Here is a 23,217-nt window from a genome sequence, read left to right as displayed (position 1 = left end):
CACTTCTTTGCTACATTGCTGAAAACACTGTGACACCTCCACTAGGAACTTTATCAGAATCCCTCAAACTCAAAAGCTGTTTAGATCATTGTTCTGTATATAATCAATTTTGTTGTTTACATTTAATTACCACTGTACCTTGTGCCTCTCCCTTAACTAACTTTCAGTTCCCAATCAAATGTTATCATTTGTTACCTTCCCAGTCACATCTTCAACTAAAGCCATGTAAATAACTTCTCACTCCAACAGCTCATGATTCATGGTGTTGTCATTTGTGTGTAACCCCTATACTCCCGTCACAAAAGCTCTGGAGACTAAATATTGTAGTATCTTGAAGAGCCAGGAGTACTGCAGAGAAAGTATGGGATCGTGTTGTAGGGACCTGAGGAATCGTTGTGAATCAATGCTGAATGTTAAGAATTCTTGGAAGGCTTGGAAGGGATGATTTTGAAGTCATGGTGGTGGATCAAGTTGGGATTGTAGTGTGAACTGTTCTTGGCAGCTTTGGTGTTGTGAAGGTTTTGGGACTAGGTTGCAAAGTGATAATTCCAGTTGCATTAAATGTGAAGGGAAGTATGTCCTTCACGAAGTAGCATGACTAAATGCAGGCATATGGCTAAAAGTGAGACTCTCGGATAACAAATAATTCAGGAGAGGAGAGTGCCTTAGTTGATCAACACCTGCAAACTACGTTACAAAGACTTCCCTCGTATATTAAAGACACCAACCATTTCCTAGACAGTCTGAGATCAGTGTCTGTCCCACTCTAAAACACACACTTTGCTTGTCACCATTGATGCCTCTCTCTCTCTATACCAACACTTCCCACATACATCGTCTGTCTGCTGCTGTTGAACACTACATTACGTTAATACTTGTTCCACAGATCACGGATATGATATTTCATAGTGCTGTGGAATGAGTCAGTTCAACGTAAGTTTTCTTTACACAATACAATTTTATTTCAGTTTCTACTTCATATCTAAAAATTCATCTACTGAGTAGGAGTAGCTGTCATTTAAAAATTCTTTTAATTTTTTTAAAATGCTAGTTGGCTGTGAGACTTTTAATAGTATTTGGCAAATGACCATAGATTTTTGTGGCAGCATACTTCACCCCTTTCTGTGCCAAAGTCATATTAAGCCAGAACAGTGAAGATCATCCTTTCTTCTAGTGTTATAGCTATGCACTTCACTATTATTTTTGAACTGGGATGGGTTACTAACAACAAATTTCATAAGTGAATATATGTATTGTGAAGATACTGTGAATATACTGAGTTTGTTAAATAAATGTCTGCAAGGTGATCTTGTGTGGGCTCCAGCTATTATTCTGATTACACACTTTCATGCAATGAATACTTTTTCTCTTAATGATGAATTACCCCAAAATATGATACCCTATGAAAGCAATGTATGAAAACAGGCATAGTAGGCTAATTTACAGACATGTTTATCACCAAAATTTACAATAACCCTAATAGCATAAGTACGGAACCTAAACCTATCCGTTTCAGCAGATCATCATTGTGTTTTTTCCAATTCAACTTCTTATCAGAGCACATAACTAGAAATTTTGAATTTTCTACCTTAGCAACAGACTTCTGTTCAAAGTCTATATTTATCAAAGGTGTTATGCCGTTTACTGTACAGAACTCTACATACTGTCTTTTCTCTAAATTTATTGAAAGTCCATTTGTAGAGAACCACTCAATAATTTTCTGAAATATATTATTTACAATTTCCCCCCACAAGGTTAGCCAAGAGCAGTAATGCGCTGCTTCCAAGACTCGGGTAGGTGCGCCGGCCCCGGATCGAATCTGCCCTGTTGCTTGACGGCAAGAGCTGGTGTGCCGGCCGGCCTGGATGGAGTTTTTAGCCCGTTTTCCACATCCAGGCTGGTCCCCCCTTCCCACCTAAGTTACATGATTCGCAGACATTTGAAAATGTTCACATTATTTCATGGCTTACACTCAATGCAGACAGCTCGGGTATACTAGTTCCGTTACGGTAGGGGGGGGGGGGGGGGGGGGGGTACGGGGTGGCGACAGGACGGGCATCCAGCCACCCTCTCACACTAACACTTACTCTTACACTTGATACCTTCCCAGTTGGAGGCTCTGCTGATTTTTGCAGAGTATCTTTACTGTTAATATCAGTCTTCTGCATTCTTCCAATTAAATATGAATTAAACCATTTGTGCACTGTCCCATTCATACCACAATACTTAAGCTTATCTAGAAGACTTTCATGATTCACAGAGTCAGGAGCTTTAGAGATTACAAAATATTCCAATGGGTGATGTTTGGTTATTCAGAGCATTTACTTTCTGATTAGCAAAAGCATATATAGAATTTTCTGTTGAAAATCCTTTTGAAAACCAAACTGACATTTTGTTAGTACTTCATTTTTACAAATACATGAAGCTACTCTTGAATACATTACATTTTCAAGAATGTTGGCTAAAGCTGTCAAAAGCAACAAACCTATCCCCTTTTTTATGCAATGGTTTAGCAACAGCATTTTTCAGTATATCTGGAAAAATGCCCTGCTTCAGTGAGCTATTACATATGTGGCTGAGACTTTTGCTTATCTGTTGGGAACAACCTTTTAGTACTCTGTTGGAAATGCCATAAATTCCATGTGAACTTTTACATTTGAGTGAATTTATTATTTTCCTCAATCAGCACCCAACTGATTTCAAACCTATGACATCCTTCCTGCACACTTCTATCATCTTTTTACTTACCTTTGAGAGGAAGCCACACAAACAGACTGGGGGCATGGCCATGGGAACCAGGATGGCTCCTTCCTATTCCAGCCTTTCCATGGATCACTTGGAGGAGGCTTTTCTAGGATCCATATGCCTTCTGCCGCTGGTTTGGTTTAGATACAATGATAACATCTTGGGTGTATAGACTCATCATAAGGACAACCTGTTAAAATTCTTGGAATCTCCAAATACATTCTCCCAACAACATTTCATATGGTCATATTCTGAATTCCATGCCACTTTAATCGATGCTGACCTCATCCTCACCAAGCATGAGGTACACACTTCTGTTCATATAAAACCTAATAATGAACAACAGTGCTCACATTTTGACAGTTGCCATACTTTTTCACGTCAAGCACTACCTTTCATACAGCCTTGGCATTTGAGGCAAACTTATTTATCCAGACGGTGACTCTTTACACCAGTACACCCTATTCACATCTCAGCCTTCGTTGAATTTAATTATCCCACCAGCCTAGTTGAAAAGCAGATTTCCTGGCCATCACATCCAATCCTAGTACTGCTGATCACAAAAAACACACACACAACTTAGGAGCATACCTCTTGTCACTCAGTACCATCCTGGTTTTGAATGTATTAATCAGCTACTTTGACAAGGCTATGACTTCCGAAAATCATGTCCCGAAATGAGATCCACTCTGTCTGATACTTTGCCCCACAAACATGATGGCTTTCTGTCATCCCCCTTCCCGAAATCTCTGCAATCTCTTGCTCAGACACTATGCATTTTCTACAGCTATTTCCCTACCCCATGGCTCCTATCCCTGTGACTGTCCCCACTATGAGACTTGCCTGATGCACTCCCCTACCACAACATATACCAGTCCCATAACTGGCATGCCCAACGACATGACAGTCTTCACCTTGGCACCTGTTTCACCACATGCTCAACTTGAATTCTCTCTTTTGACACCATTTTCTCAGGACTCTGCAGGTCAGAAATTACGTTACAATATGTGCTTTGTTCTCACCACCTACCTAGACTAAATTTACATTAATTTTGTGGTCTCTGCATTTCTTTTCACTAAGTAGTCCTATTCTTCACTCCCTTTCATTTTTCTATATCTTCTAGTTTTTGACTTGTCTATTCATCCGCCTCCCCCTGCACACTCCTCACACCTCCCTACTACTTACCTTTCCCTTTTTACTAACTCTTGCACTTTTTTTTCCCAGCACACTCTTTGTTTAACTTCTTATCTTATTTCCATCTTTACGTCCTCAGGTTTTCAAAATCTTGTCCAGTGCATGCACCAATGATCAGTCTGTCTTTCTCACCCTGTCCAGTATGTCTCCCTTGACATAGAATTCTGAGAAACGTTTCCATAACTCCCCCCTTTCCTAACCTCACCAGTCCTTTCTTCCTTTGCACCCCCCCCCCCCCCTCCTTATGCCAGTGGCTGCAACATGTGTACTTCCATACCTTTTGTGTGTGTTTTCTCCTGCCACTGCTTCATGAGTAAATTTTTTTAACTATCGATATTATGTTCTACCAAATGAGATATCCACACAAGAGGCATGGCCCATCTACAACTTCCATTGATCTGTTAGTGACTTCAGTCAGGATGCTAGATAGAAATTACAGTCATACACTTACCAGAAATAACTACAGAGTTTGAACTACTACATAAATCAGTTTGTAGTGTATAAGAAGTTAAGAACCTTCTCTCCAGTAAAGCACATATCCTTCTTATTACAATCAAATCATGTCTTGGCAGAGAAAACTGCAATTACAAACTCAATTGTACTTTTGATGGTAAGGATTCTTCTTATTATCTTAAGCCAGCATCTTCTGGTGTGGCTACAACAAAAATGAAATTCTAACTGAATTTGCCAGTCACACTGCAGCCCTACTAAATGATGATCCATTATACTTGCAGATGTGTATGGTATAGATTAACACATTGTCTGCCTGAAGTAGTGTTTTCAAATCAACCACAAATAAAAAATAAAACATAGAGCTGGCTGGAAAATGAGAATAAATAGCTTTTTTCAGTAACATGGCATTATGAGTACACCCACAGTAAGGTACACCTTGTGTCTTCTTCATTTAGTTTTATTCAACCACAACACTGGAGCTTTTGACGGATGCCTCAAATCACTCCAGGTCAGGGATTTTCACCTGCCTCAAGATGACTGGGAGTTTGTGTTGTCCTCATCATTTCATCATCATTTCATCATCATTCATGAAAGTGGCAAGACTGGACTGAGCAAAGATTTGGAATTTGTACGGGTGCTAATAACCGCAGCTGAGTGCCCCACAAGCCTATCATCATAATCATAATCAAATCACTCTAGATGCTTGTGCAAACTGTCACTATTTAAACCTAATTTTAATTTGGAAGAAAATAAATAACTTAACAATATCCCTCACATTTGACCATAGCCAATGACAGATCCCAACGCAGAAATATTCTTTATCTCAATTAATCTATGGTAAAGAGAGAGTCTTACACAATTTTGTCACTGGAAAGTTATTAACAGATTCAGAATGAGTTCACAATTTAGGATGATCCTAGTCACTGATTCTGCTGATACAGTATTGAACTGTTAAATCTATATAGATATGCCAATTATGGCATATTTCAAAAAACGTTGCCCAACAAGTGTGCTTGTCATTGCAAGTTCAAAATGGTAAAAAAAAAAAAAAGACAAATCTTGAAGGCCCAGTGTTGGCTTCATCATTTTCTAAAATGTTTCACTTATATTTAATATATGCAAAATGTTCTCAGTAATAATAGTAACTGGAGAAGAACATTTTGTATTAACAGATTTTATTACTGTAATGTAACTTATCATCATTCTGAGCGCTGATTCATGCAGCTTCCACTCTAGTCTTTCCTGAGCAGGTCTCTCCCTCTCTGCATAACTATTACATCCAAAATCCGCTTAATTTTGTCAAGCCTCTGTCCCCAGCTACAAACTTTGTCTCTTACACCTTTTGCTCCACTACCAAATCAACTAATCCTCGATACCTCATGCTGTATCCTACAATTTTATCCCTCTTTCAGCCAAGTTGAGCCCTAAAGTTCTTTTTCTGCCTGATTTGGGCCAGTCCTAGGACGTTTATGAGCCACTTATCTTTCCTTTCACTTCTGACAATGTTTCTTGATGTGAAAGCTGCCGAGATGTGCCATGGTTGGAGTCCATGTTAAATTGTAAGTCCCGCAACAACTAGCTGGACAAGTCAGTTCAAAGGTTGTAGCAAGGCAATGATACACCACTTTGTTGTTTCACTTTTACTGCCTCTTCACCAATTTTAATTCTAAGTAAATCACAGTTCTCCTTTCTACCATTCTGTAACCACTGAAATTCTATGCTAAGCAGGACATCAACTATATTCACCAGTTATTCTAAATCCATCATGTTTTTGATCCGCTTTGATAACTGAAGTATTATTTGGTATCATTTCTGAGTTTCTTCCTCCTTTTATTGCATCTTTAATCATAACTTGAACAACAATGCTGAAAAGCTGTAACCTCATTCTCCATTTCTATTAATATAATTAATTGCTGCACATTATTCATAATGCAGTGTGTTTTACTCCCCGTTCATTGAGGCCGTTTAACATCTTATAACACCCTACATTCTGGACTTAAGGTGGAAAAAGTTAAGGTTTCTTATGATTTATTGTGGAGCAGAATTGTTGCAATGTTGTTCTAGTTGGTTGGCTGATTTTTGGTGGAGGGAACCGAATGGTGAGATCATCGGTCCCATCGGATTAGGGAAGAATGGGAAAAGAAGTCGGCCATGCCCTTTCAAAGAAACCATCCTGGTTTTTGGCAATTGGCTTCTGTATGGATGACGAAGGGCAGGACCAGAGCAGGATTCAAAGCCCGTCTGAGGAAGTAAAGTTTTTGGCATACAAAATATCTGTGAGTTAAGACAAGAAATCTTATCACTTGTCAGAAACGGATAGGGCGAATTACTGGCATCTTAAAACTGGTAGTTTGGGCTAGGGTATGGCAAACCAGACAAGAGTCCCTAGACTCCAGCTGGGCGGGAGGGGGGGGGGGGGGGGGTTTGATCGTTGGCCTGACAACCATATACCATAAAAATTTAAGTGAGTTAAAAAGTCAACAAATCAGCCTTTGATATCAGATAAATTAAATGAAAGACAAAAACAGCAAGGAATAAGGATAAATGATTTGATCATAGCTACCTGGACCATCAAAAGTCTCAACCATTAAGCGGCCACTACTGCAGTAGTGTCATAGATAATATACAGTAAGATAGATGTCAACATTGCAGGAAACTAAATGAACAGGTGAAAGGGTCTGCGTAGCAGATAGGGGCACTACAATTTTCTATGAAGGCGGATCTGAAAGATAATTTGGGACAGGTTTTGCCATCAATTAGAGCACAAAAAACCAACTAAAGAATTAAAGAATGTCTGTCACATATTACAATCAATCAGAAAAGCTATGATGCCATCTTCATCCAATGCCCATGCCCCTATGGAAGACAAGACACACGACAAAAAAGAAGAGTTTTACAAAAAAGTCCCAAAAAGGACCGTATATTTACTTCTAGGTGATTGTAACACAAAAGTAGAAGAAAAATATCCATTCTCTGAAAGTGGAAAGTATAGCATGCACGAAGAATGAATGATAATGGGTTTTGGGTTATTGCATTTGCCACTAGAGCTCAACATTCCCACAAAAGAAAATTCATGTAAGAAGGCAGAGGAGGAGATTAGTGGTTAACGTCCCATCGACAGCAAGGTCATTATAGGTGTAGCACAAGCTTGCATTAGGCAAGGACATGGAAGAAAATTTACCATGGCGTTTTGAAGGAACCATACCGAAATTTGCATTAAGCGATTTAGGGAAATCACAGAAAACATAAATCAGGATGGCCGGATGTGGGTTTGAACTGTCATCCCCCAGATGTGCGTCCAGTGTACTAACCACTGTGCTATCCTGCTCAGTAATTCATGTACAAACATATAGTGCTTACACGATGGAAAAATCATCAATCAGATCACATAATGATAGACATGCAGCATGGGCAAATGATGAAAGGTGTCATAGCCCGATGGGGGGTGGAGAGTGGAACTGACCATTTCTTGGTGAAAATAAAATTAGACATAAAATGGAAATCCAAGAGTATTACATGGCAAAACCAAAGAGTGAGGGGAAAGTAGAGAGTCTGAATTAGAAATAAATAGTCATTTTGATGTGCTAAAAAATGTAGATGATGATGAAAATATGGAGAAAGTGTGGCACACTTTGAAGACAGCCATGAGAGATGCTGCAAATAAAGTAAGAAAAAAATGGGAAAAAGAAGCTGGTTTAACACTAAAAATAACACTGCATTTTCCACAAATCTTACTACCATGGGGTGCTTTATGCCTTCAAAAAAAAAAAAAAAAGGCCTTGATTGTTGTTCACTTTTATTAATAGCATCCTTTTTGAAACAGAGACTGATGTGTAAGTAGGGTCCAGAAGCTGAAAGTATCTTTTAGCACAATCTTAGCAATGCCAACACATTTTCCATAATGTGTACACAGAAAGAAAGGGTGCTTTGTAACCACCACAAAAAAATTAAAAAAGTCTAATTTGCTTAACTGTCACTAAGGTTTAGTCACAACATACTTTTGAAAGATGTACAGATGCAGAAGAAAGGTCTTGAACCTGGAAGCATGGATTTGACATTTGTTGGAAAAAGCTACATTCACTACTAAAGACTTAAATTTTTGGGTTAAGTTTTACTGAAAAATTCCAAACAATTGTGAAATCTGGTATAAGAAATCATTAAAAACAAGAAATATTTTTTCCAAATTGGAAAATATAAAGTACACTACTAGATTGGAATATTTTCAAAAGATGGACATAAGAAATCATTTTTTTTTTAAATTTTAAAATATAAAGCATGCTACTACATTGCAATATTTTCAAAAGGTGGGCATGAGGAATCCAGAGATGTAGGTAAGAGGAGTAAGAAAGCATGCAAGTTATGGCACATGATACCGATAATGAAACACTGAAGATATACACCTAGAAGTGAGCAGAGAGACATCAAAAGAACCAAGAAATGAACTGAGAAAATATCTAACAAAAATTCTTGAAAATGTGGAACTGAGCAGCTGAAACCCAGACTGCGGGAGATTCTTCTAAGAAAAGGGTCCAGTGCGAGAGTTCAATATATCAATGACACAAAAAAAAAAAAAAAAAAAAAAAAAAAAAAAAAAAAAAAAAAAAAAAAAAAACAACAGAACATTATTGTGGATGCCGAATCGGTCTTAGAGACAGAAAGAATATTTCAGCAAGCGACTCAAGTGCCCTAACCCAGTCATATTTCAAAGAAAACCAAGAAAAAACAAATGAGGCAGAAACTGAAATCAGGGAGGAAGATACAGTGACAGCCTTAAAGCAGACAAGCAATAAAGTGCCAGGAGAGGATATGGACTATGCAGAAATGCTGAAGTACTGAGGAAGCAGACCACAGAGAGAGCTGGAAGACAGCAATCGCTTGCTCAACAGGCAAGAAAGGAAGCAAGATGCATTGCTCTAAATACCGAGGAATCAATTTACTTAACATCTCCCCTTTGTACAATTATTTTAAAAAAGCTAAAACCTTGTGCAGAAAATATTATGGGAGATTATCGGACTGGATTCTGTCCGAACGGTTCAACTACTGACAATGAGTTAGTTCTTAGGATAACTCTTGAGAAACACTGGAAAAGAGAAGGAAAATTGTGTGTGAGTAAGCAGAAATAAATATGCACATGAAAACTTTATAGCTAATTGGTAAGATCAAGTTTGCGGATCAGTTCAAGTACCTGGGAAGAATTTCTACTGGTTCCAGACGTCTACAAGCCCACAGAGATACATTCAAGTCTAAAGCCGTATCACATGCTGTGATAATGAAGATCTATAAAGCCTTTATGTTCCAGTGTCCTCTATGGTTCAGAAAGCTGGGTACTAACTAAAAGGGAGATGCAAAAGCTTCTAACATTTGAAAGAAAGGTGATGAAAAGAATCTGGGGCCCTGTGAGGGATGGAAATACTTGGGGAACAAGAAAGAATAATGAAACTTATGAGATCAATCATGAACCAGCCCAATGTTTTCCAATAACAAGAGAGCAGACGACTCCAGATGGCAGATAATGTAATCCATATGCATGAGCCATGGCTTCCTAAGCAAGCTTTTGTTGGCCAAACACGTAAAAAAATAAAAAAATAAAAAAAATAAAACATGTTTAGACCAAGATGACCTAAGGAAAGATGCAAAAGCTTTGAATGTAGTCAACTGGGTGGAAACAGCTACAGACAGAATGCAGTAGAGACTGACTGTTGATGCTGCATGATCTACAGAACCAGTGACTGCTGGATAGTTAGATAGATATATAATAAGTAAATAAAATAACCACACAACAAAGTTCAATATTTACATTTATTTTGTGTGTAACTGATTCTATGCTAATCCTTGCTACATGTTTACAGCCTCAAATGCTTTTCTTCAAATATTTTTGTTTCCAACAGTACACATTCACAAAAGAATTTTTTTTCTTTCCACCTCTCCACTATCGTGGCATATTTGCCAACAACAGTATTCAATTTTTATACCTCTTATCAAATTTTATCAAGTCCAGACTCTCCTAATATAGTCTTTCTATTTCTCCACAATTAATAAACAATTTAATTATTTAAATCTGTAGAACAGATTTCATGTTAATTCCATTTCAGTCCCACAAAGAAATATTCTGTGGCACCAGGGTAAAGGGATGTATCTCAATTTTGGCCTTAAACTGCAAGTTACACAATCTCTTTACAAAAAATTTGTTTGCCACATTGTACTGCATTTCCTTTCATGCAACTGAAACATAACACGTACACCATACCTTTCTTTATTCAAAGAAGGTGCACAGTGATGCACTTAAATCTATTTTGGACATTTTCTAACATGTATCACTTTTCCCAGACACCACAGAACTTAGTCACTGTAGTGATCATGGTAACATGATATATTACCCACTTTCCTATTAATTTTAATAGCAACATGTTTATCATTTGCTGGTGCTACCACTATCATCCTATAACAACCTGGTAAGAAGTATTCATATTCAATTATATAGTCGATCCTTCTAGTTCCCTCATATTTTCCAATTTACCCATAACATTCTAATTTTGAAAATTCCACACTCCAATGTCAGGCGTATTCATCTTCTTCAAGATAACTCCCACAAGGCACACCCTATCATGAGATCTCAGTGGTGCTCATTTTTGCTTCAGAATTTATTTGTAGATGACTGCTGATGTAATTGATGTGATAACACAGCAAATTCTTGGTTTTCTTATCTAATGCCTAGAACTTTATATAGCCTAGTACTGTACCACACTGGAAATGCTTTTAAGAAGCTGATGTTAGTCAGTCGACTGAAACTGGCTGTTGTAATAAAGATTTTATCAGCAGCTCAAGGTAGTTATCACGATATTTCCAAACATCCACAAGCTGTGGGGGACCACCTCCCAAAAATATATTGCCATTGGTAGATAATGGAGTATATCCTGGCCACTTTTCTTCCAGGCACAATGAAGGTGAAAACTTCCCATTTACTTTTCCTTTGCTGGAACAATCAACATATGTTACAGGAATAATGTGACGAGAGTTGTGATAACGTATATGAAAGTTGGAAGAATTTCTGTTTGGTGTACTTTATTTCCAGAGTTCATGCCAGCTGTACATACAAAAATGCTGTTTCCTGACATTTCCATAATTTCTGATTTAGTATGCTTGATTAAGTCAACCTTAGTGTTTGTTTCCTGAAAACTGATTAAGCCAGTCAAAACATAGTCTTACAAGGTGTGTGTGTGTGTGTGTGTGTGTGTGTGTGTGTGTGTGTGTGTGTCAGAGGAGAGGATATTGGAGCATTGCAACCCTTGAATCCCAAGTGCCATTTTGACACTATCTAAATCTAATTGTCTCAAATACAGTCCTCAAAGTACAGATGGGAGTTACAGATTCTAAAATAACAAGAGGGGCATTACTGACATCAACTACGCAACATTTTACAGTTATCTAAAAACAAAATGTCTTTTTGTTTAATTTAAACAAAATAACAAGGGTATTTTAATTCCTGTGCCTTGTGTTTCTTTACAGTCATCTAAACAATGACAGGGGAAAAAAAATCTTTTGGAACATCCACACAGTGTGTACTCTCCAAAATCTTCTGTCACTTTTTTTTCACAGAATAAACCTGTTTCTCTTTTTTTGGCTTATTCATACAGCAATAAAGAAAATTTCAGGATAGCCACAATAAATGAAAACTGCAGCTGTAGATGAGTATGTATAAGTCCTACCTGCAGTTACAGGAGAGTTATTGTTTCTTCTAATTTTTGTTTAAATATATATGTTTTTTCTTCTATGAATGAAGGTAGTATTAAATGAAACCATCTGCAAACTTCATTTTTATTTCCTGTACACCAACAATTGATCTTAATATAAAATGTGCAATAGCATAGCTTTGTTTTTTTAACAAACTGGTTTCAGATCCGTTCTAACTGTGAATCTTCTGAACTGACTAGATTTAATTATTTTGACAATATGATTAATTGCTAATTTTGGGAAAAGAAATTTTAAAAAAATCAATGTAACTTTTCATTCAACACTTTCAATGAAAACACTAATCAGGATGGTCTTATACGGATTTTCTCACAATGTGTTCACCACAGAAGTATATCACCATATGTCAATGACTCAGTAGTATAAGCAGACTGGAAAGATCTCCCAACCCCTTCATTGTCTTAACTTGCAGAGTAAGCAGGTCATATCTGTTTGCTACACAATTATCTATTGGTCACTCTTGCCCATACATTTAAACAGTATTCAGCCATCTCCTAAAGTGTTAAATTGTATACATGTGACTTTTATAGCCTTTTTCAACATTTTATGTAATTTAATTAGATGGATAAAAAATTTACTCGCCAAGTGGTAGCAGAAAAAAAAAAGAAGTATTAAAGTTTGTGCCTGGCTCCTAAAGCTTGCAAACTTTAATACGTTTGAATGTGTGCTCTCCTGTCACCTCTTGGTGAGTTGATTTTCTACCTACCCAACTACATTACATTTTCACAAATTGATCTGTTTCTTCATTTGTTTGTCAAATACTGTGTTCGAAAGCAAATGCAAGAAAGAAATTACAGACATTATCAGTAACTGCTTTAGAATTTGGCATTACTATGCTGGATACAAACAGCACAACTAGTTATTTATGAAATTTGATGAGCACAATTGAATACAGCCCTGCTGTATGTAAAACATTGAAACACCCACACCCTTACAGAACCATGGCACGCAGTGAAGTTTTTATGTGATTCCTTCAACAGAGCTGGGAAGACATTTCCATGAGAAATAAAATAAATGAGAAATTAAAATTATGTAACAGCTCACAATTCCCAAAATGGAATGGCTAAGAAGCCAGTTCCTCTCCACACTATTTTTATGAAACTAAGAACTGGAATCCTGAATCCTATTACAAGTTGTTTCATTTACTGCTAGTAAAAATTTCTTGGGATGTTTTGAAACCAACAGATCCAATATATTTTACAACTGTTGGAAAAAATTTTCAAGTGATGAAGACAATTCACCTTCAAATGAAATCAGAATTTTACAAACTCGTGATAGAAAAAAACTGTATTACAGAATAAGTCCACATTGAATAGCAATTAGACAGATGTTTATGGAGGACACAGTTTCAGCTGCTTTTAGTTCTTTTTAATAATTGCTTACACTCTGGTACAATCCCTAAAATCTGGAGAAAAGCTCATGTCATCATCATCCTTAAACCCAAAAAGAGGACGATGATTGTAAGACGTGCCGTGTGATCTCTCTTCTTTGCCACCTGCATAAAATCCTGGAGAGAATAATTCTGAACCATTTGACAGAAGCAATTGACTCTGAGCTCATACCTAGTAAAAGTTGCACTGTACAGATCCTCAGTCTTCTAAGGAGGTTCTGAATAACATATGAGCACCATTGTAGCCTTTGTTGACCTGTCTGCCGCATACAACATTGTAAACCATAAATTACTCCTGAAAAAATTCTGTGACATCACAATGATTCTATCTTAACCACATTAATTGCCAACTATCTTAGCAACAGAAGATGCTTCACAGAGTGTCAAGGACAGCACAGTAGATTGAGACTACAGAGCAATGGGCTACGTAAGGGCAATGTTCTACCGTAGTCCCTATACTCTTTAATATATATATCAGTGACCAACCACTTCCACTACACACCAAAAATTTTCTGTATGCAGATGCTCTCACATTGGCAACCAGGGAAAGTATTTCCATGATGTTGGAAACAACCTGTCTGAACCATTAGATTAATTAGGATAGTCTTACAAAAATAACAACTTAAAGGCCTAATCAAACCAAGATGCAAATATGTGCTTTCCACTTCAAAAGCAGACAGGACCACCAAACAACTAAATATTTCAGGAATAGCACTCAACTTCAACATTCCTTTTCCCCAAAATACCTGGGGGGGTGGGGGGGGGAGGCTGCGGGAGAGCTTAGACCACACCTTAACCTATAAAATGCATTGTCACAACACTAACATGAAAGTATACACAAGGTATAATATCATACAGAAATTATGGGGATCTAACTGGGTTGCACAAATAGCCACTACCTGTACTTCAACATTGGCATTGTGCTATTATGCTGGTGAACATGCAGCACCTGTAGGCATAGCTCCACCAGACATTAGGTGATTAGCAACTGTCCAAATAGACGGATGTAGATCTTTGACCTCTGATATTCACCAGCTGTTTACCCTCTCGTTAGCACTGTCATGTTTGAAATCCAGAAAAAGTTTTGTAAGAGTCTATGTCAACTACAACAATACAATGCAAATGCTATACATGCAGAAAAAGAGAGTAGAGAATGCTCCTCCAGGTTAGAGAAGAACTACCTCCTGGTCACAATGAGAACTGGTCTACCTGAAAGTCCCTCAACAGATTGCAAACTGATGGTGGACAGTGTAAAGTAAATCTTGAAAAGTGGTGATACACTAGTGGACCCTCAACCTGCAAGTGTGAGGATTAGCAATGTCTCCCCTATACAGCTGTCATTTGTGCCAGTCATCATGCACTGCAGAACATCTAATGCCTTGGATTTAGCCCATTTTGTGACCCTGGACTTTTTGTTTGTCACTGTACTTGTGACCCTGCAAATAAACAGCCAACTACCACCAACGAAAATTCAGCATCGAGAGAGACCTAGTAGTGGGCGGACATTAGAAGTTGTGAGACACTGCTGGTTAATTAATTTTAAAGAGATCACTGAGACAATGGAGTCCAATTTGTCTAACTGTTCTGTCCCTTGCGGTCTCTGCCGAAGATCCTTCTGATTAAACAGCTTATTGTCATGTCTTTTGAGAAATAATAACTGAGTAAACTTCTGCCATGATCTCAATGTGCTTTTACTCTTGGAAAACAAAGAACTGCAATGTTTTCTACTGATGGTCTGAATCTGAACCTTCATTGAGCCGCATAGTTGCCCCAGTGCAGAGCAGCATACTTCATTTCATAACAAACATGCTGCCTTTTTAGAATATGGAGTATATATACATATATCAGTAGCTTATTAAATCATACTGGTAATGTGAGCCAACATATTTTGAATACTGCTGTGGTTTACAAGTGCAACCACCTGGCTGTAGATTGTCCATTCAGTCCTTCTAAACTTCTAATGCTTGGTTATTATCTTTTGACAATCATTTTTTTCAATTGGGGATTCAAAATTGGGTAGTGATCACTACATTGTAAATCACTACAAACTTTCCACTAAGCAGTATCCACAAGCAAAGGTGAGCAGGAGGGGGTGTCAAAGGTTGAGAATGGCCTTACTGTAGTACCAATGTGCTTATTCTTGATATATTTTTAAAAGACAAAAGTGCTGTGTGAAAATTAAGTACTCCATAACACGACACCATGGGCAGGTGCTAACAGAATTGCGTAGTACATTGTGTGCTGAAATCTTCGGGAGAAGGAAAGAATAGGGAAGCTTCTTGAGATACATCATACAGCAGTAGGTGTAAAGGGTACACCATTATTCTAAGTATGATCACTTCCTGGCAGTAATTGCTTGTAATTTAATGGTGAGTCCAACCAGCAGAAAATGCTGTGTGTCATCAGAAAGCACAGCCAGCCCCTGTAAGGAAAGGTTTACAAAGGACAGGGAGCCAGACTAAACCTAACATGGAGCAACTTTGTTACAAAATAATTGAATGCTGTTAACATGTTAGCACTAACATAGCAAACACTTGGACTCAACACAGACAGGTGAGATAATCCACAATTACATTCTCACTGTTCATTTAGAAACAATTAAAATGGCTGATTCAGGGGAAATGACAGATTTATTTCTGTAGGGCATAAATGTTTAGGTTATGAGTTTGCTAAGGAGAAACAAGCCTCATTGAACAAATTTAACTATTGTAGATATGATAGAAAGACCTCTAAACAGTGTTCACCTTTGTGTTTAATTTCAAGAGTAATGGGTAGGTTGGTTTAAAATGGGGGAAAGGGACGAAACTGGATGGTCATCGCGCCCTTGTTACCAGTAGAACAATTACCCAAGGGAAAGAAGAAAACAAAGAACACATAAGGCACAATAACAGGAGTTTGGAAGAACCAGAATAATGATAGAAGGACAACAAACACTATAATGGACAAAACCGTACAAGAAAACGACAGAGAAATGTGAGAAGCAGGGAGAAAAAATAAAAAACAAAAAAGCAGATTACCATAGCTGGCTGACCATGAGAATAAAAAAGGAGAATCCAGCCACTCTGCAACACATTAAAACCTCCACCCTAAAAGCCCTAAGGTGGAGGACACAGAGGGACAAAGTACATGTGCTAAAACTTAGATCAAATGATAAAACCCAGCCTCACAAATAAAATGTAAAACTAAAGCTGCTGTTGAGGCACTGTCACCCAACACTGAAAAGTCCGCCACAGATTGGCTAAAAGTGGGCAGCAGTCCAGAAAGAGGTGGGTGACTGTCATTTGGGAGCCACAGCGAAACTGGAGAGGGTCCTCGCGACGGAGGAGGTAACCATGTGTGAGCCACGTACGGCGAATGCGGAGTCAACAAAGGACAACTGATTCCCTGTGAGAAGCCCATAGGGAAGACTTCCACACATTCACAGTCTCCTTAATGACACGCAGTTTGCTGTGCATACTTTTATGCCACTCCATCTCCCAAAGCCAAAAAACCTTGCGGCATACGACAGAACGCAGGTCAGTTTCAGAGATGCTCATCTCCAGGAGTGTTTTCCACACAGACTGTTAGGCCAGCCTGTCAGCATGTTCTTTGCCTAGGAATCCCTACCACTGAATGACTGGACCATTTCAGGGGCATCCTCCTGGATGTTCACTACCAAAGGATGGTGAGGATAGCACTGGTAGATAGCTTGTAAGCTGCTCAGGGAGTCAGACCTGAGAAGAAATGACTCACCAGAACAGGAACGGATGTACTGAAGGCACAAGATATGGCCACAAGCTCTGCAGTGAATACACTGCAGCCAGTGGGCAAGGAATGCTGTTCAATATGGCATCTGTGGACATAGGCGAAGCCAGCATTACCATCAGCCATTGGTGTAAACAACTTCAGAGCCCCAGAACATGTCAAGTTTCGAGAAGAAGTGACAGCAGAGAGTGGCGGGGTTGACGGAGTCCTTAGGGCCATGCAAAAGGTCCAGACAAAGCTTCGGCCAAAGTGTACACCATGGAAGTGTAGGTGAATGGATCTCAAGTAGAGGTGGTAAAGGGAAGGACTCCAGTTCAGAGAGAGTTGATCGTCATGAAGATAAAGTTAAGGTTCTGGATGCAACGGCACGACGCCAACAGAAATGTATGACACACAACTTAGTGGCTGAGAACTGGAAGCTGTGGGCTAGAGCCCATGACTGTGCCTTGTGAATGGCTCCCTGAAGGTGCTGCTCAGCAACACCAGTACTGGAGGAGCAATACAAAATGCAGAAGTCATCTGCATACTGAGAAGGGGAGATCAACAGACCTACAGCTGCTAGGCTGTTAAAAGAATAATGGGGTCAATGGATGCATTGGAGTCCACTTGTCTGTTGTGGTGTGTGATGTCATTACAGCGCAGAGCTTTTGAGTTGGTTGTGTTTGTAGAAGTTGTGTGGTTGTATCTTAAGGTGCCCTCTGGGTGGCGGATGTGGACATGCTGAGTTTAATGAGTGGTACTGAGTTCGTTTGAGTTTAGGTAGTTGGTGCGGTACCATAGGTTGTTGAAGTGTTTTCAGTGAGTTATTAATTTTGTTTGTTTGTTTATGTGTTTGCCACTTTCATTAAGTCTGATTAGTGCAACGTTTGTTGTGCCTAAAGAAGTCTTAATTTTTTAAGCGCTTTTCTGTTGGGTATGTATATGACAGTGAAGTTCATGAGTGTATCGTTACGTTCCCAGATCGATAGCTGCAGTTGAGATATATAGGTCAAGGGAAATATTTGATTTCACTTTTTGGAATTGTCAATGATTTTTTGGTATCAGTTGCTGTGGGTGAGCTTAAAGGCCAAGGGAAATGTTCAACACCTGTGGGTTTGTCGGTGTAGCAGAGTGCTGCAAATTAATTTTTTTATATTATTTGTTTTGGAATGGTACAGTGTTCTTTCATTGTTGTATAATTAGCTTGTCCCTGCCCCAAACCAACAATTTCCAAGGTTGTCCCATTTGTTTCATTTTATTTTTGGAGTGAGACATTATTGTGGCATTTTTATTTTTGTTCTTGTTTGTTGGTATGTGTATGTAGTGACTTTAATGTTGTCATTTTGTAAACACTGGAAGCAGCCGTATCTGCCATACTGATGATGAAATGGGTCAAAGTTGATGCTTCTGTAAGGCCAAGTAAAGCATAATGAAAACTAAGTTTCACTACCTTTCAAAGAACCCAAAGGAAGATGTGACATCAAGCAATATATCCATAATGTGCATTCCATCACAACAGAAGCTACCGGACAATAAGGTAAAGGATTATTTCAGTTTCCAACACTAAACAAAGAAGATGTTTTTTTTACAAATGAACCATACACAATTTAATTTCATGGGTATATAAAGATACAAATGATTCAAATGACAGCATTAATTCTGGACTGGGTATATAAATACAACTTGGCTTAAAAAACACTGCAAACTTTTTGTAATTGAAAATGTCAAACATCTGTTCCTTATAATCACCAAGGACACAATTATATGTAGTCTTGTAAATGTTAGTTGAATTCAGACACAGGACCGTAAAAGCACAACTTATAGCTTTCAATATTAGTAATAATGTAACTTAAGCTGGTCTTTCCTTTCACTCAACTGGACAAACATACAGAATGTGCACTCCAACCACAAGCTAAATGTGGTAGATCAAGTTATGTATAACATCTGGAAGAGGCTTATTCCTGAGCAGCTAACAATAAAAAAGCAAAGGTTGGTTTGGACACTATAGCAGTTTACTAGGCAAGGTCCTATTGGAGAAAGAATTTGGTTGCCTTCCTCCAACATCCACAATTAGCCTATATGGAACCCTACAGTTAAAACATACATTCTGAACTCTGGTGCAGCTTGACATGTTTCACATTAACAAATCATTGCCAGAAATGTAAAACTCAATAAGTGGCAAATAAAATTCATGGAATAGCCCTGTGATTGAGTGCTGTACAACTGGATTCATGGTTTAGCACTTTCCCCACTGAGCCACATACTATTCAACAATACTAGATGATGGTATATGGCTAAAAAGGAAACTGGAATTTTCCAAAAGCAATGACCAGTGTAAATTCAAAGCATATTACAATAAAGTGTCCCACTAACAGTGACAATGTGTGTTATAGCTGTAAAAGCTTATTTTCTGTTACATTGCAGCCACTGTGGAAAAGTGTACGTTTATTTTCACTGATGGAAGAGGATACAAGAAATGAACAACAGAGGAAGACCAATGTCTGTACGATATTTTAAAAAGCATAGAGGAAAAAAGCGTTCCATTCGCTGCAAGTTTTTGAGGAAGTACAACAGAGGATAGTCAAATCCAACTGTTTACTACTTAAATGTTCATAAATAAACTATGGGAAAAACTGTTTGATTACCTTCATTCCTTAAATTTCTCTTTCTCAGGAAAGACGCGACAGTCCTTAATACACAATAGCTATTAACAAAAGTTTGAGCAGGGGGTGTGGCATCCCTACGGTATGTTCTGCAAATACACATTTTCTGCTGGCTGCTATTCCTGTGCATACATGTACTTCACACATACAAAAACACAAGATCCAGAATATTTGGTCATTAACAAAGATATTTTCCATGTAAATTATTCACATAAATACTCTGTTCTTTGCTGATGACCAAATAACTATTCAGAAAATGACCGCAGTTTGTAATATATCACCTAAATCAAATAGCTAAAAATTGCCATCTAAAATTTTCAGTAAACACAATTAAAAATAAAACAAAAATTAATTAAATAAAAAAATAACGTCCAAAGGAAATTTTCTAGTTGACTCCAAAACTGTACTAGATGAAGAATCAATAGTACAGATATTAGATTGTTCCTGTTAGGCTGTGATATTAACTATGTATTTGAATACAATATAACTAAAAAGTCAGAAATGATGTGCAGACAAAACACAGAATACTGGGTAACAAGGAGTGACAAAGTTAAAATTTTACAAAGAAACGAGAAGCGATATTCTAATATATAGAAGTGCACCCTTTACATTAGGAAAGACAAAAGAAGTAGCCTGTTAAAAGTCAGAGATCAAATATAAAAATACTGTATGAGAACTATTTAATATTAAAAACAAAAAGATAAAGCAAAAATACACAAAATGGAAACAATGGGAACCAGTACTCTACCAACTGAGCTACCCAAGCACGACTCACGCCCCATCCTGACAGCTGAAGTTTGGAAGGCAGGAGACGAGGTACTGGCGGAAATAAAGCTGAGGATCGGGCATGAGTCGTGCTTGGGTTGCTCAGTTGGTAGAGCACTTGCCAGCAAAGGCAAAGGTCCGAGTTCGAGTCTCGGTCCGGCACACCGTTTTAATCTGCCAGATAGTTTCATTGGGAAGACAGATTACTTAACAAAGTAATTAATGCAAAACAGTAGCAAAGGGATATTTAGGAGAACTTATGAACAAATGGCTCTGCTGAAGACAATGTGCTGTAAGCCTAATCCATGCGTTCAGACAACAGTAGAATAACAAAGCTAAGAATCAGATACCTCCTTTTTCCTTGTAGATCACTACTTACTCTCTTCATCATATGGTACATGTCGAACTATTAATTTACATTCAACTTCTAGTTTTTATAATAGAAAGAGCATCAGAATGATTCAACCATCTTACAAAAATTATATATGTTGTGCAATTCTAATAGAGATGAATATTATCCTAACATATTCCCTTTAAGGAAATGTAGTTGTTTCAGCTTGATTACGATTTATAAATATGGAAAAATATTGTGGCTCTATTATCTTTAATTTTTCTTGTTATTTCTAAAGAACTTTTACTGTTTCTTCCTTGATGATGTATTATTCTTATTTCTGGATGATAATGTGCACAATACCAATATTTATAACTTAGTGACAGGACTACTAAGCAAACACAAATATCTTTTAGGGTTGATGGTGATGACTAAGACACAATAGTCGGTTAGTGATGACACAGCTGTAATATGTATGGCTCTCCTGCACTCTTACTATTCATAAGACAGTTTTTATATGCATAGCGGTAAAAGTTATAGTGAACTTCCATGGTCTTTTTGTAGTTTACATACGACTTGTTTACATTATATGCAAGGAAATACTTGTGTAAGGCTTTCACATAGCTATATCGGCTTTCTGAATTTACCTTGCTGTTTTAATATGTTAAAGATATGACACAAATCAATTTGTTTAGATAACCTCATTTTTCAGTCACATGTTCTACTACAGTAGATCCACTGTTCAGAGACAATGTTTGGTCCTTGGACGTCATCATTAGAATGGTAGAAGCTTTTGCTAGCTTTAAAAGGGTGACGCAACTTTGTCAGAATACGTAATGGCTGCTGGGTATGGTATTTGTTTGGATACTGTGACTACTGTAAATATTCATAAACATTGTACATACATCTGACTTCGAAGAAGAGGCCTTTAGTTAATGTTTCTTTTTCTTTTCGAATTCCCCGATACTGTGCCACCTGGGGAAATCCTGAGAACATTTTACGTGGCGGACAAGCTACTGACCAAATGAGGGGCAATCATATGTGTAGTATCTCTCCTCGATGTTGACACTGCTATTAACCAACATATTCTCCGTAAAAGTACATAAAGACTTTTACTGCTTAAGACACGTCAATTTGTAATTGATTTGAATGTACAAAGGTTTAAAAAACACAAATTTCTATCTCTCTTCTGTAAACAACGTGCATAGTTTTGTGTATGCGGGACGGCATTCCATGATTTACACTTGCTTAAAATTTTTGAAGAGAAAACGATAGGAATATTGCTACATGTTTGTTACAATTTCACATATACTTTATCACACTCGTCCCAAATGTAAAACAAACACCCAAAACAAACTGTCAAATATCTTTCACTATATTAGGACCGAAGAAGTAGGTGAAACGACACGGAGCTCCTTTGAGATTAGTAGGTTTGTCAAAGTTGCGGCCAGTGTGAGAGTACGATTGTAACTTAATCGACATACACGAGTACACCACCAAAACTTAGTCATACTCTACAAACCACGTGAGCAAGCATGTACCAAAACCAATGAAACCACTTTCAGCAAATAAGGTAACATAATGCTATTTTCTCGCAGTTATATCAATTACAAACTCACCTGTCTGGAACTTGGTTCATCTTGTACTTTATATCACAATTTTGAGTCGCAGAATAAAACTGTTCAATGAAAACAATTTTGATAACATTACATGTTGGCTACACTGCTCATCACATAGATGCAAAATTTTTGTTGATGAAATTGCTATCGATACTATTACAAGATCGATTGATCTACCTCTCGTGACCCGCGAAAATGGTACAAAGAATCTTTGTCATCTAATCTACATCCAAAGAGATATTGTCTATCCCTTTATCTACATCTAGACATCTATAGTCCGCGAGTCACTGACCACTGTGAAGTGCATGGCAGAGGGCACTTCCCATTGTTATTAGGTCTTTTCTTTTGTTCCATTTCACATATGGAGCGCGGGAAGAATGATTGTTTAAATGATTGTCCGTGCTGTGATTAATTTTGTCTTCGCGATCCCTGTTTGAACGAAGCGTAGTATATTCCTGATGTCTTCACTTAAAGCTGGTTCTCGCAATTTTGTCAGCAGACTTTCTCGGGATAGTTTCCATTTATTTTCAAGGGTATGCCACTCCGGTTCTTTCAATATATCTACGACACTCTACCATAGACCAG

The 23,217-nt window shown here is 37.8% G+C and overlaps 1 protein-coding gene across 1 annotated transcript in view; it reads right to left on the bottom strand.

Moving 5' to 3' along the window:
• LOC126275984 (uncharacterized) overlaps positions 1 to 22,813 on the bottom strand; it is a 448,194-nt gene extending 425,381 nt beyond the window's left edge. Inside the window, exon 1 of the mRNA XM_049977243.1 lies at positions 22,633 to 22,813. Coding sequence (XP_049833200.1) covers positions 22,633 to 22,652 — 20 coding nt within the window. The 5' untranslated portion in view covers positions 22,653 to 22,813. The remainder of the gene's footprint in view (positions 1 to 22,632) is intronic.
• Positions 22,814 to 23,217: the final 404 nt, after the last annotated feature.

This window comes from Schistocerca gregaria, chromosome 1 (genome assembly GCF_023897955.1).
Source record: "Schistocerca gregaria isolate iqSchGreg1 chromosome 1, iqSchGreg1.2, whole genome shotgun sequence".
In the NCBI taxonomy this organism is placed as follows: domain Eukaryota; kingdom Metazoa; phylum Arthropoda; class Insecta; order Orthoptera; family Acrididae; genus Schistocerca; species Schistocerca gregaria.
The sequence above is the reverse complement of the archived record's forward strand: the minus strand, read 5'-3'. Positions and strand labels throughout refer to the sequence as shown.